Consider the following 15499-nt stretch of genomic DNA (forward strand, 5'->3'; position numbering starts at 1 on the left):
TGAAATCCTGGTTTTGTATTTAAGGTCTTTCACCAGACAGGAAAAGCTAGAATAGGAATGTGTGTGGGATAGCTGATGGAAGGAGACAGATTAGCAAGTGATAAGGCTAAGAAATGGGATTTCAGAAAAAAAATATTTTTGTTGTTGTTGTTAAACCAGAATTAGACAGGCAGTCAGTATAGATGGTAAATTGAGTCAGGTCGGACCAGGGAGGTCAATTTTGAGTGAGTCTGGGAAGTTGGAGACTTGTACCCTGAGGGATTGAAATGTTAATTCCTACCGAGACCTTCCTCCACCCTTATCAAGAACCTGTGCCTGCTGCAACCTGTTGCCAAGGTAACCTGTAGCAGGAATTGTCCCTCTCTACAGGGAGCTAAAAGGTTGTTAAAGTGCCCTTTGTTAATCAGTGTTGCCCTTCCCCCTCCACTCTCCCGTTTCCCACCTTGGGGCCATCCCACCAAGCATTCCTGGGTCTAGTCAGGTAGGCTGGAAGGAGAAAGATGAGGGGGGAAAAGTCAGAAGAACAAAGGAAGCCTAGGACATATAAAAAGGGCAGAACACCTCGCTTCTTGGGATACCAGCTATGGCCCCCTTCTCCCTCCCAGAAGTCTGTTAGCCCTTTTTGAATAAACTCTGCTTTATATACTTGCCTCAGCCTGCTTCTCTAATGTTCAAACTTAAACATGTGGGGAAGCAGGACTCATCACCGATAACCGGCAGTATCAGTGGCATGCCAATTATGGGGACAAAAAATCATATAGGAACTCAAATGGGAAAATATGGGAGCAGAGAGTACCCTTTTTGTGTGCTGTTTCTCTTCCTTCATTTTCTTATCAAAGTAATATATGCACACGGTAATATATAATATATAAATGTATATTATATTTATTACTTCTTACTATAGTAATATGAGAACTTATTTCCTACACTGTACCCCATAAATATGTACAAATATTACCTATTAATCAAAAAATTTTAAATTGCCAAAATATTTTTTTTTAAAAGTGGGGAGATGAATGTGAATACTAAAACCCCACATGAATCCCTGCTCCCAGCAATAATAATTTATTGGGAAAGTCTCAGTTTTAAGAGCTTTAGATATTTAATGCACCTAATTGCAAGGTCGGTTACTGGGACTAACAACAAAAGACAGGAAGTTAAAAAAACGCTTGGCCTTCCCTGCCAAGATCCCTTAAGGGTAACTAGCAGTAAAAATGGCTAGCCTGGAGACATGGAAATGCAGTCATCTCCTTTAATTCTCCTCAGCGGTTGGGGACAGGGGAGCAGGTCGGCACACTCTTAAAGAGCCTGCAGGCTCACAGAGCCCTGTGGGGCTGGTGGCGGAAGTTAAGAGCTAATACCACGTGATGGCGACAAGCGACACTCTGGCTTTCCCGGAGTAGTCTCTATGGTATTCTTCCCAGCCCACCCGCCCCTTGGGCAGCGGCAGTCACGTGTCAGACTCCGGGTTTACGACAGGTGCTCACGTGATCCTGGCCTGCAGTCGGGTGGCTGCGGTGAGGTACCTGGGATCCTGAAGGGCGGGCGGTTAGGTCGTTACCGCCGCCGCCGCTGGCGGACTAAACCGGGCGGCCTGGAGCGAGCAACCTGGCGGCTGAGGCATTCACCGCATAGTGCCTACGGCACCGGGTCATCTCTTTCTGCGACCTCCGCCTTCGCGGTCCCCACCTTTTTGAGGGCGAAATCACTTTTGGGTTTCGAGACCTTGCGGCGTGAGGCCCCAAATCGGGGAGACTCCCCAATTTACCTGTCTTTTCCTCTATTCCTCCATCTCTTCCTTTGCACCACTGAATCACTTGGTTTTTGGCTGGCCTGCTTGGCCGTGCCTTGAGGCCAAGTTCGGGGCGGTAAAGGTAACGGTGGGGAAAGCGGCCCCCCAGTGGACAAAGGCAGAGGCAAGAATAGAGCAGGCCTGAGGGCCGCAGTCAATGAGAATAGGCAGTTGAGGGGGTGAACGAGAAAAAAAGAGTACTGCGGATATAGAAGGGACTGGAAAGGACTTGTTGCACGATGGAAGAATCTGACTCTGAGAAAAAGATGGAGAAAGAGAATCTGGGGCCGCGAATGGATCCTCCACTAGGGGAACCGGAAGGCTCGCTTGGGTGGGTGAAGGGTATTGTGTCAAACCTGGAAGGGAGGGTGTTTGAACTGAAGAGTATTGTGAATTAGAACACCCCACCCCCATGATAAATTGCATGATAAATTGCTTCGGTTTATCAGTAGGGTTGATTGATATACTTTTGACAACATAATAAACTGAAAAAGGGACTGGTGCTAATTGGGCAGTCAGCCCTTGGGATGGGGCATGTGGGTGTTCTAATTGAGACGGTTACACGTTGCTTTGAATTATCAATAAAAGGCGATTAGATCTCACCATGTAAGAGATAAAAGGACTAGCATTTCTTAGAGACCAGTGGCTTAGAGTGTTTTCTGTGCCAATTTGTACCTGAATTTGAGACTTGTATTATATGTATTTTGTGCCATTAATGAGTGACATACATCTTGGAAGACTGCCAAGGTCCAAGGATGCTTCCAGATTTTAAAAATAGAAAGTCGAATTTTAAAAAATATAAGATTTGATATATAATATTTAAATATGAAAATGTTCTTATTACGCCACCTGTGTATGTTGTTGATCAATTTTTTAAGATGAGGAAAAGTCAAATTTTAATAACTCATTTATATTCCTAAATATATTCTCCTAGGAGCTGTCGCCAGAGCTTGTAGTTAGGGGACAAGAGCATGAACCCAGTTTTGTAGTTTATGAGGGCTGTTACTCTACTGAGGTTCCCTACACAGCTGCATTCACCTGTTGTATTAAACATGTTCTTTTGCTCCTGCACATTTATTTATATTTCTTTAATTTCAGTTTCTAAGGCAATTGGATCATGGGAACTCTTGTCTTTTGGTTTATGTCTACAGGTGGGTGCTACCAAATACAGCCATGAAGAAAAAGGTAAGATGTGTTAGGTACATCAGAAACATGATGGTAAAGGTAAGAAATAGTCATTCAGGAACCATAGAGTGGATATATACCATCTTTCCTGGACTATTGCAGGAACCTTCCTGATTCTTACTCACTGTGCCATTAGATTTTTTATTTTTCTAAAATATATAAATCTGAATGGGTGAATCCACATATACACCCACTATATAGGAGTCTGCCTGCACATTTATTTTCAACCCAAATCAAAATGTTACACTATAAGATCTTACATCAGTTCTCCAACTGGAATTGTCCACTCTTCCTTTTATGTTGTTATGGCTCTATGCCTCACATTGGGGTTTAGGCAGAATTCTTAAGAGTGCAATTCTAGAGCATATTTATTAAAGTTCGAGGCTTCAGTATCGTTTGTGAAATGGTGATTTTACAAATCACCCATCTCATAGGTAGTTGTGAAATTTAAATGAATAAAATGCCTGTAGAGCACTTAGGGTCTAACATGGTTTAGCCTTATCAACAAGGATGCCTAAAAATACCAGAATTTTTTACATGATTAAAAACAAAATTTAGCTTAATTTAATCACTCCATGGTATATAAATGTAGCAAAATATCATGTTGTACCCCAGAAATATATACAGTTAACTGTTTCTCAGTTAAAATATTTTTTTTAAATAACAGAAAAGCCCTTTTTTGTACAGATTTTTGGTTGGCTCAGTAGTGAAATTTTCTTAATTAGATAAAGTTACACAGAGAATGTGTTAGATTGAGTGTAGTACAAACCTGAGTGCAGTACATTTTCATTAATACTCCTTACATTTGTAATCAGAAATTTTTATAAAATATCTGTGATTGAAAGTAAAATGTGTATCCATTACATTTGAAAAGCAAGGTAATTGGAACAGTATTTTATAAATTTTAGATTTGAAAGGACTCTAAAAAGTCATTTTATCCAATTCCCTTCAAATACAAGAATATATGACATTCTTGACAAGTATTTTTCTCTCTCTGTTAATACTAACATTGATAACAAAGTTATTTACCTTCATAAGGCCACAATTTCCACTGGAAACTTCTTCATTGTTAGAAGCTCTCCTTTTTATCTTTGTTTTTGAAGCTTGTTTATTCTTTGAAGAACATCATTTGAGCATTTATCATATGTTAGGCACTGGAGATATAAATGGGACTCTCCCTGCCCTTTGGGAACTTAGAGTCTTGTGAGAATCGGGCTGAGGAGTGAGTAACTGCAATACATTATGTCCTTTGCAATGATAAAACAGTTTAATTAGGAGACTGAGATAAGACACCTAAGTCAGCCTAGGGCTTTAGGGTCAGAGAATCTTCTTGAGCAGATGATTACTAAACCAACTGACATTTAGTAGAAAGAAGAACAAAGAATGGAACATTGCTGGGAGAGAGTACAGTATAAAACAGAGACATAGAAGCAAGACTCCATGGAGGGCTGGTAACAGAGACTGTAAGCTGTTCTCAGTTCAGTGTGGCTGGTTGCTAAAAGTTCTAGCTCAGATGGACAGGAGATGAAGATAGTGTAGTACATAGGCTAGAGCTTATATATAGTTTAAAGCCTTAATCCTGTAGGTCATGGGAAACTTATAAAAAGAAGAGACAGAGGGCTGGGGTAGAGCACTTGCCTAGCATGTGTGAGGCACTGGATTGAATCCTCAGCATCACATAAAAATAAAATAAAGATATTGTGTCCACCTATAACTAAAAATAAATATTAAAAAAAGAGAGACAGAGTAATTAGTGAAACAAAATCATAGAGGGAAGTAGAAGGGAAAAGTTCAAGTGCTCCAGAGAGGTAGAAGAATTGATCTTGAGCCGGAGGAGGAAGGAAATTTTAATGATGCTAAATCTAAATCCCCTGCTAAGTAGTTCAGTGCATAAAACATTAGATTATAGGAGAATTGGGTTTAATTTCCTCTCGAAATGGTATTTTTCTAATCTAGTTCTAAGAATATTACATATTAATAACATAAATTCAGCTGGGTGCTTTGGCCTACACCTGTGATTAGTGACTTGGGAAGCTGAGGCAAAAGGATCACATGATTGAAGTCAGCCTGGGCAACTTAATGGGACCCTGTCTCAAAAAATAATTTTTAAAAAGGGACAGAATGGGGGCTGGGGCTGTGACTCAGTGGTAGAGCACTCGCCTAGCATGTGTGAGGCACTGAGTTTGATCCTCAGCACCACATAAAAATAAATAAATAAAGGTATAAAAAAGGGACAGAATGTAAAGTGGTAAAGAACCCTTTGGGTTTGATCCCCATTACCACAGAACAAACAAAAAACATAAAATCACTGTAGTTCTGTAGCCAAAAGGATGTGTGACCTGTGACAGGTAAGCACTTGGCTTCTGGAATGCTAGATATATCTGCATTCACCATTGGTTGGGAAACAGTTTAGTTAGTTACAAGTATCTACACCAGATTGTTGATACTGTTATTTCACTAAAATGCCAAATACAGGAGAGAAATAGGTCCTGTTACACTAGATTTATTCCAGATCGTTAACATTTTTCTTTCTTTTTTAGGTGCTGTTGATGGGTAAAAGTGGGTCTGGTAAGACCAGCATGAGGTCTATTATCTTTGCAAATTATATTGCCAGAGACACACGTCGGCTTGGTGCAACAAGTAAGATGTTTTATCTTATTGTAAAGTGAGGTGATCTTAACTATTAATCTGCATAACACACTTGGTTGCATAGCTTGGGAATGCAGAGGTTGAAGGATTTTTGGAGCATGTTCCCCTTTTTGCATTTCTCCTCAGAGAAATGTGGCCTAATTCTGATTCTTATTGCTCACTCTCTTGGAAGGCTTTTTTGCTTTCTAGTTTGCTTACAAAGTGGGATGCCCTCTTCCAACTTCTTGCTTATCCTGCTATTTCTTAACCAGCATAGGGTCCTTTGTGTTTGTTTGTTTTGGGGGAAGAGTGTTTGTTTTTAATTGTTATTGTACAAAGGGAAATTCTTAGGTATTAAGAAGCATAAATAAAATCCAAAATTTTTTTGAAGCTGTAGTTAGTCCTTGTCCTCATTCAAAGGTAAACTACAGGGGTGGGAAGAATGGAAATTAACCTGATATTCTCTTCCTAGATACACATAGATGGTCTCACTGGAGTTTTCTATTCTGACATGGGAAATATCGTATTGCTCTTTATGGTTGAAATGTTTGTATAGACTTGCTGGGTTGCCATGGCTACCTGGCCAGTGTATCTAGGATCCTAGGAGAGCCCTTCTGTCTGTGAGCTGCAATGTCATTTCATTCTGTGGCATCCAAGCATTTCTGGATTCTTCCTTCCTTGGTCTTTGACTTCCAAGTGAAGGAGGCATTACATACCTGACCTTTAAATATTCCTGATCTGTGTTTCTAGCATCTTGAATGTTTTTAGGGATAAGTCATCCATAAGAATAGTGTCTCACTCTGGTTTCAAGAATAGTAAACATCTTTTAAACACATTATTGTCCAGATTCTGAGATACAAAGGAGAAGAAAACCTTATTTCTGTTCTTATAGGGCTTGGAGTATAGTATTCACTTTCATAATTAGGGCAGGTTTTATGACTACAAAGCTGTCTCTTAAGCAGAGATCCAAATCTATTTTCCCTCATTTCCATTAGCTGGTTTTCTTTCTGTTCTTGTAAGCTTTACAAATGTTTGAAGATGTTCAGTGTCTCAGTTTATCCTAGTCATCCCCTGCCTCCCAAATCTTGTCTTTCTTAAGTTAAACATCTCTAGTTCCTCCATCTATTCTTCATTTGACATAATTTGGAAGTATTTTTAAGGATTTCTTCAAACTTATTTACATTTTTCTTATGCAGTTGTGGTCTGATCAGGGCAGAGTAGGCCTATTACATCTCTTATTCTGGATATTACATTGCTATTAGTAACAGAGTAACCCCCATCTTCTTTTATGGAATGACCTTCATTACACTGAGTCATACTAAAAAGCCCCAGTTCCTCTTCAGATATATTGTTATTAAAACATATTGTTCTGGGTCTTGTGCAGTTAATATTTTGAACCTAAGTATGAATGCTTATTACTAAATTTTGCTTTATCCCATGATATGTTTCTGCACCCTGTATATGTTAACTGTAAAATTCAAAACAAGTCACTGTCTCTCTGATCTGTGTTTCTTCATTTCCTTATCTATAGTAAAGGGTTTGGATCCTATGTTCATTGTTACTCTCTCGTATATTATCAATCCTTCCAGCCTTATTCAGTTTGTACATTTGATGAGTATGTCATTTGGTTTCGGTCAAACATTTTGGACAAGATATTGTTCAATGGCCTGTTGTACCTATATCTGGCTTCTGGAAAATCTGTCTATCCATCCACATTTCTTTCTATCTTGATTTGATAGATTTTGAAATTTTTCTTTTCTTCCAAGTTATATCTAGGCCTAGAACCTATATGATTTCAGTAGATTAAAGGAAGCAAATGTTTATTGAACAACTGTCATTTGCCAGGCTTTTGTATTCTGTTTTATTTATGTTAGTCCTCATATTAACTTTATTCTAATAGATAACAAAAGTACAACTTAAAAATTAATTTCACTTAGCTAGTAAACATTAGAGCTGGAATACCAATCTCTGCTCAACTTCTGTTTATTATATCACAATCTATGAACACTACTCTGAACAATTCCTGGCAGACTCCTTTTTCTTTGTGTTTAAAATTCTGCACAATTTGTTGAAGAACCCCTTTCTAGTCCCAGTGATGTTTCTGATTTTAACTGATCAGCAGAGTTGATTTATTATTGAATCCAATGAACAGACTCACAACCAAAATTTTGGAACTACTCAAACTGCTTAAAGTAATTTCAACATAATCTAACAGCATCATTATGAACAGAATGTTGCAAATTATGTGGATCCTATTCACTAAAGTAGGCCATTTATTAAATGGGTAATTTTCTGAAACTTCCCTGTGTGTTAGGCACTGTGGATGGGCTCTTGTCCTTAAGGATATCTCAAGTGGGAGCTTTATTAATATACTTTGTTAGCAATTACTCTATCTCCTTAAAGGTAGTAAAAGTATACTTAAAAATATGTTGGCTTTAATGCTTTAGCATATCATCATTAGCTAGTTTGTTATTATTGAAGAAAGGTCTGTTTTATTGCTAAATATATAGACTAGTTCAAAATTCCTATAGTGCATTGCTTTTTACTTGATATTCCTTTTATGCAGTTGCTAATTTCTTTAAAAGTAGCAAAAGAGTACTTCTTTTAAAATTTACATTGACTTTAATGTTTTAGTGTTTTCCTAGTTTGTCATTTCTTGAAAAAGTCCAGTTTTATTTTGTTAAATTTAGAGCCTACTGTGTTTGGAAATTTGAAGTAAGGATACAGAATGATGATGTTATTAATTTATTAGGGGGGATGTTAAAATGTGTTTGTTGGAATAGTAAATTTGTCAATAAAAATATGATTATGAAGTATTTTAGTCTCAAACACTGTTGACAGCTCCAAGATTTCCTACCTTCTCAAAATTCTCTTTTCTCTGGGCTTTTATTTAATGCTTTATTACCCTGGTTTTCTTCTTTTATCTTTAACCATTCCTCCCTGCTTTTAAAAAAGATAATCTTTATCATAATATTTTCTTCTTTCTGCCCCATAAGTGTATGCAATTCCCCAAAGCTCTGTTTTTGCTTCTTTTTGGTTTCTCATAACATCAGGACAGGAAGATTAGCAGAGCCAAAGGGCCAAGAACGTAAGAGGGAAGCAGAAAATGGGGGTTAGATCATCCTGAGGTTATCCTCTGGCCCCTTTTTTCCGGGTGTATGCAATCATGCATACTCCGGATGACATGTTTTTTTTTTTTTCTTTTAAAAGAATGAAATAAAATATACATTTTGGAGAGATTGCTCTATCTATAATATGGAATGTAGATCAGAGGGAGGCAAGGATAGAAACAAATTGACTAGTTAGGAAACTATTTTAGTAAACTAGGAAAGAGATGACTGCTTGATTTGGGTGTTGGTAGTGGATACGTTGAGAAGCTAATGGATTTGGGGTATATTAAAGAGGTGGAGTCAAGAGGACTTGCTGGTAGATCTGGGAAGAATGGTGAGGGAATGAGTGAACTGAAAGATGAAACTAAGGTTTTGTGATAGGCAACTGGTTGAATTTACTGAGAGATAAAAGACTGAAAAAAGAATTGATTGGGGGGAAGACAGGGGACATGACTTAATCTGGATATGTTGAGTTTGGGATACTTGTGGTTTATTCAAATGGAAATGCATTGTGTGAGTCAGAAAGGTAGGAGAGAAATCTGTACTGAAGCTTCTTTTTTATGAATTATCAATATCCAAATTGTATACAAAATAATATGAATATATTATCTTACTTTGGGGAAGAATACATAGATGAGAAAGGTGACCAAGAATGGAGACCTGAAGAAATCCAACATTTAAGGGACAGAAAGAAGAATAGGAGCCTATGAGGGAGGATCTTTCAGAGAGTTTGTAGGTATATCAGAGACCAAGAAAAGAGATTTTTTTTGAGAAGAAGAGTAGTCAACAGTGTCATGCTGCAGAAAGTAAGACAAGGACTAAAAAGTCCACTGGATTTGGTAATGGGGCCATTGGTCACTTGATGAGAACAAATTCTATCATATGGGAGTAGAATCTAGATTTCTTTCCCATTTGCCCCATATCTTAAAAGTCACTGAATCCTGTCACTTCTTTTGTTATTGTCTTTCCCTTTCTCAGTAGCACTTCTTTCCATTTTTTTTTAGTACTAGACCGTATACATAGTCTTCAAATTAATAGCAGTTTGAGCACCTACTCTCTCGTAGACTCTGTTGGAAATACAAAGACATGTAAGATATGATTCCTTTTCCAAGGAGGGGGAAGTAAAGGGGAGAAGGGAAGTAGTTTGAGCACTTACTATGTGCCAGGCACTTCATATATGATAACCCGTTGAATCCTCACAGCTATTCTGTGAGGTCAGTACTATGCCCCTTCTTTCTTTTTAAATAGAAATGGAAGCGAATACTCAGAACTTAAGTGGCTTGCCCAAAGTCACAGAGTTGTAGAGCTGGTACTTGAACTCAGATCTGTTTGGCTCCAAAGCTTATATGCTTTACTTTTTAATGCTTTGCTATCTATGATCTAGTTTATGAGAAGGTAAAATTGCCTAAAAGTTACATAATACTCAATTTAAGCAATAGCTTTGAGATAGTCAAAGAAGAAATGCCATAATAACATTTGACTATCATATAAATTATATAGATAATAATTTCTAGTCTTAGAGTACTTTTCAGTATAAATATTTTCATTATTCCTCCTTGGGATTTTTAGTGCCTGGCAGAGAGTAGATGCTTAATAAATGTTTGAATGAATTTAGCGGGAGAAATGACGGTAAGTGGGGTGAGCTAGGCAGGGCTTTTAGAGGAGTGGGATTTAGTTTGGGTCTTGAAAGATGAATATAACTTTGAAAGAAAGATGGGGTGGGCTTTCCAGGCAGAAGGACAGAGTAGGTGAAGGATAGCGGGGAGAGAAGTGTAAGGCAGAGGTCGCAAACAGGCAGCCTGTGTGCTAGATAAGGCCTATAGACAAATTTTGTTTGGCTTGTCCATTGTTTTAGAAAAATTGGAATTAGTTATCACATGTCAAAATTTTCATAAAAATCTGAATTTCCCACTGCTATTGAAAAATTGAAAGATCTGGCAAACCTGAGCCAACATTCTTGCAAGAGCTCAGTAACTGCTGCCCATTCTACTGGATGGATGTTTATCCTCTATATGTGGCCAACTTTGATTGTATGTTTACTGGCCTGGCCCCTATTAGCAAGTTTGCGACCCCTGATGTAAGGTATGTTGGGGTTGGGGAGGTAGTGGGGTTTGGGAGGACTGTGAATAAGCCAAATTGGGCTGGAATGAAAGGTTTTATTAATGTGAATTGTTGGGGAATATATAGGTAGATTGGAAGCCAAATTGTGAAGGACCTTGACTGTCCCCCTTTAGGGACGGAGGAGCCATTGAAAGTATTTGAATGGGGAGTGACATGTTCAAAGTAGTGTTAAGAAGATGAGCCTGACAGTAGCCTATAGGACGATGTAAAATGGGTAAGGTTTTTCTGGTAGGGAGTTCAGTTATGGATCTCTTGTAGCAGTGTTTGCATGAGATGATAATGGAATTGAGAGATTACAAAGAACTAGCAATGAATTGAATGAGAACCTAGGAGACACAATAGGGGGAAACGTAGAATCATTAACTGAAAAGGAATCAAGACAGGAGTTAGTTTGGTTATGTTTTATGTTTGTTTTGTGTTCGGTTTTTGTTATTGTTGTTTTACTTTTTCATGGGGGAAGTTGGTGAGGGCAGGTGGGACAGGAAGATCTATTAAATGGTATATGTTGCTGTCTTATATGTGGAAATTTAACATTGGTAGTATAATTGGAGATTGTTTCTACTCTGAGTACTAAACTACTAAAAAGTAAAATGACTTACATAAGAGCCAATTCTGTAGCTCAGGGTAGTTTAGGTGCCCACCTTGCCACTAAACCACATTACTAAGCTGAAAATCACCTTCTTCTTGTGGCTTTGAGCATTTCACTCCACTTTGGTCCTTCTAAATTCTATGGGTTAGTGCTTTGCTTATTTTGAATTTCACCTTGCATGCTGCAATTACTAGATTTGTCATACTTGTCTTCCAGTTGATGTAGAACATTCTCATGTTCGATTTCTGGGAAACCTGGTATTGAACCTGTGGGATTGTGGTGGGTAAGTACCATCATCTACTTACTTGTTTGTAAAGCCAATGGCAGTAACCATGGCTTCTAGTATAATCAGTATGACAAATATACCTACAGAAACTGTTATTTATAATAGATACATTGGATAGAATTATTTCATACTTGGTACTTGATTAAATAAAGATCTCTGATTTTTGTTAACTGTGCATGTGCCTTCTGTATGTGACATGTTTAAGTATCTCTAACACAAACTTCACCCAGATATGTGTAGTATAGGTTAAGCATTCTCTATTTTGCAGGGGCATAAATTGGGTTTCTTTTGTGGTGTTAGATGATTTGACACAAGTGCCAAGCTTTTAGCTACCACACCATAATAATTTGTTTTTAATAATTAAAAAAATTATCTCCAGGCAATCTAAGCACTATAGATCAAACTCTGAGCATGTACAATCTGGCTGAGTTACACACTGTTAGAAAGTAGGAGACAGCTCTTCTCATGACCAACGCACTCACCAAAAAAAAAAAAAAAAAAAAAAAAGAATTTCATCACAAATTCACACACTCACTGTGCTTCTATGCCAATGTTCAGTGCTACTCTTTGGCCATTTATATCTCTGATATGAAGCAGCGTATGTAGTGCACAGTGGTTAGGAATATAGGTACTGGAGTTAGGTTGGGGTTTATATCTCAGCTTTGTTAGCTGTTTTATCTTGGGTAAATCATTTAAACTCTGAGCCACAGTTTCTGGTACAAAATTAATAGTAATGGTACCAACTCAGGGTTATTTTGATAATTGAGATTTTATATAAAAATACATACCACAGTGTCTCACAAAATAAGTAGATATTATTGTCAGCTCTGTTTCCCAGGCCTTAGTATAAAACCAAATAAAGAATAGGAGCTCAGTGAATATTTGTTGAAAGGGTAATGTGATAGCCAAATACTATCTAAGAAAATGATTCATTCCTGTTAGCAGATGGATCACTTAACATCCTAGCAGCTCTCTCCATATAATCCTTACTCATTGTCATTATTTCCAGTTCTCTAGTCTGTGTAAAGATATTAGTCCAAGTCCCTTGCTTTAAGATATAATCTATCTTCCAAGGTCAAGTAGCTTATTAATAGCAAGATACAGAACTAGAACCTAGATTCATATCCCACTCCCCCATCCCCTGCTACACAATGGTACTATTTTCTGCTGTCTAGCTATTGACTGAGGACTTCTTGGGAAGTGGCATACAGAGTAAGAAGCAAAGACCAACATTATTCTAAAAAAATTATCATTACAGTTATTTTCATATGGTTTAGAATATTTGACTATTGAGTTCTTCATTCAGAAAAATTTCATTGAGCATCTGACACTCCTTTAAATCTGAGAAACTGAGGAATAGTACCAAACATGGTTCTTGTCTTGCTGTCTAGGGAAATGAATGTCATTAATTAAAGACCCATATAAGTATGTGTAATGTCATACTTGTAGTAGGTGTTGGCAATGAGAGTAATGTATTGGTAAATGAGCCTATGGTAAGTACATTGGCTCAAATCAGGGATGTCAGGGAAAGTCATAGTTTGTATGAGGAAATGTGGATCGAATTGAAACCTAAAGGAACAAGCAAGAATTAATTAGATGAAAAAGCATGGGAGTAGTATCAGAGACAGAGTGAGCAGCATGTATAAAGGCCCTATGGTGGATAAACCGTGGCCCACTTGAACTGGGAAAGGGTCTATGTGTATAGAGCACCAAAAGAGGAGCAGAGGGTGATGCAAGTTGTGTCTCAAGAGGTAAGGTAAAGGGACTGGGGATATAGCTCAGTTGGTAGAGTGCTTGCCTTGCATGTACAAGGCCCTGGATTCAATCCCTAGCACCACACACACACAAAAAGAGGTAAGGTAAGACCAGAATTATTTGCTATTGTTTGCCCTATAAATTGTAGCCTTAAGATTATCTTTTGCATTGATGAAGCTTGAACTGAGGACTTGCTTACTATCTATTTTTCCTACCAGACAAGACACCTTCATGGAAAATTATTTCACTAGCCAACGGGACAACATCTTCCGAAATGTGGAGGTTCTGATTTATGTCTTTGACGTGGAGAGCCGCGAACTTGAAAAGGACATGCACTATTATCAGTCATGCCTGGAAGCCATTCTCCAGAACTCTCCAGATGCCAAAATTTTTTGCTTGGTTCACAAAATGGATCTGGTACAGGAGGATCAACGGGACCTGGTAAGAAATGGAACGGGTGCTACACAAATTTGTATCATACTCTTTTCAGCAAAAAAGTTCTCAGAATTAAGCTTTCAAACTAAAATCTTATCATTTGTTTTAAGAAAACATTCTTAAAAACATTTTTTCATGGTAAGAGAAATGTGATATTCAATTAGCAAATAAATTTTAGAATTAGGTAAGGAATCTGACCATGTGACATCACTAAGCAGCCTTTATTTTTTATTTATTTATTTATTTTTTTATTGTTGGTCGTTCAAAACATTACAAAGTTCTTAATATATCATATTTCACAATTTGATTCAAGTGGGTTATGAACTCCCATTTTTACCCCGTATACCGATTGCTGTTTCACATCAGTTACACTTCCATTGATTTACATATTGCCATTCTAGTGACTGATGTATTCTGCTGTTTATCGTATTCTCTACTATCCCCCTTCCCCTCCCCTCCCCTCCCCTTTTCTCTCTCTACCCCCTCTACTGTAAATCATTTCTTCACTTAAGCAGCCTTTATTTTTAAAATGTTTATTGCTCCATGGTTTACTGTCAAGCCTAGAGACCCACCAAGAATGAGAGGAAGAAAGGTTGCTGCTGTCACTGGGTTGACATAGAAACTAGTAGTTACCAGTTCAGGTGCCAACCATACTGTTAGGCTCTAGGCCAGGTTCTTCATAATTGCACTGACATAGTATGTTTCTCTTCTTTTCTAGTACAAATGACTTAGTACTAGAGAAGACACAGTAGGAGGTGAAGTCACCAAGATGGTATAGTAGGAAATATCAGCCTTCATCCCCTCATGTTAAAAAAATGTAGGTGACTACCTATAAACTAGTATAGCCTAGAGAGGGATCAAAGACCCATCAGAGAAAAAAATAAAGTAGAAGGCATAAAATCCTACATAGTTTTGAGACTCCAGGACTGGCAGATCAAAAACATAGTCTAGTTCTAGTTCACTTAATATAGGAGAATTAGATTTGTAAGGTCTGAAGTGAAAGAGAAGATCCCCCTCTATTTCTTAGGGTATAACTAAGGAAAGCAGTTTTAGAATATACTAGTCATATAGAAGAATATAATTCTTCCTTGGGTTGTAATGTTAGAGTTTAAGTCTAAAGGAGTTTGGGTAATAGCTATGGTAAGGAATACTTTTTTCCATGACTATTTACAGGATTGCCTCTACTATTCAAATGTTTCTAGATTATTTTGCAGGCTTTCAAAAACCATTTGACAAGGTTCTGCATTTGACTCAGAACTGTACTTTTGAATATCCAGTGGTTTTTTGTTTTTTTTTTTAACTCTTTCCCCTTCTCCATCTCCCAGAAAACTGTATATAAGTATCGGTCCTGCCAGGCACAGTGGCACGCACTTGTAATCCCAGCAACTCGGAAAGCTAGGGCAGAAAGATTGCAAGTTTGCAAATTTGATGCTAGCCTCAACAACTAAGCAAGACCCTACAAAACTTAGCAATACCCTGTCTCAAAATTTAAAATATGAAAAGGGCTGGGAATGCGACTCAGTGGTTGTTTTAGTCAGCTTTTTCACTGCTGTGACTAAAAGATCTGACCAGAACAATTGTAGAGGAGGAAAAGTTTA

The 15499-nt window shown here is 37.8% G+C and overlaps 1 protein-coding gene across 7 annotated transcripts in view; it reads left to right on the plus strand.

The window, feature by feature from the left end:
- Window positions 1-1467: 1467 nt before the first annotated feature.
- RRAGB (Ras related GTP binding B) overlaps window positions 1468-15499 on the plus strand; it is a 42079-nt gene continuing 28047 nt past the window's right edge. For 5 of the 7 annotated variants that reach the window (XR_014020105.1, XR_014020106.1, XR_014020107.1 and 2 more), the window contains exons 1-5: window positions 1471-2123; window positions 2944-2977; window positions 5518-5617; window positions 11642-11708; window positions 13685-13907. Coding sequence is in view for 2 of the 7 variants with exons in the window: in XM_081278018.1 (XP_081134144.1) it covers window positions 2032-2123; window positions 2944-2977; window positions 5518-5617; window positions 11642-11708; window positions 13685-13907 (516 nt within the window). In the remaining 5 variants the exon portion in view is untranslated. Of the gene's footprint in view, window positions 2124-2943; window positions 2978-5517; window positions 5618-9719; window positions 9804-11641; window positions 11709-13684; window positions 13908-15499 lie in introns of all 7 variants that reach the window. The other 2 variants (XM_081278019.1, XR_014020109.1) reach the window with 2 other exon arrangements.

Source organism: Spermophilus citellus (assembly GCF_964194105.1).
Source record: "Spermophilus citellus genome assembly, chromosome: X".
Taxonomy (NCBI): domain Eukaryota; kingdom Metazoa; phylum Chordata; class Mammalia; order Rodentia; family Sciuridae; genus Spermophilus; species Spermophilus citellus.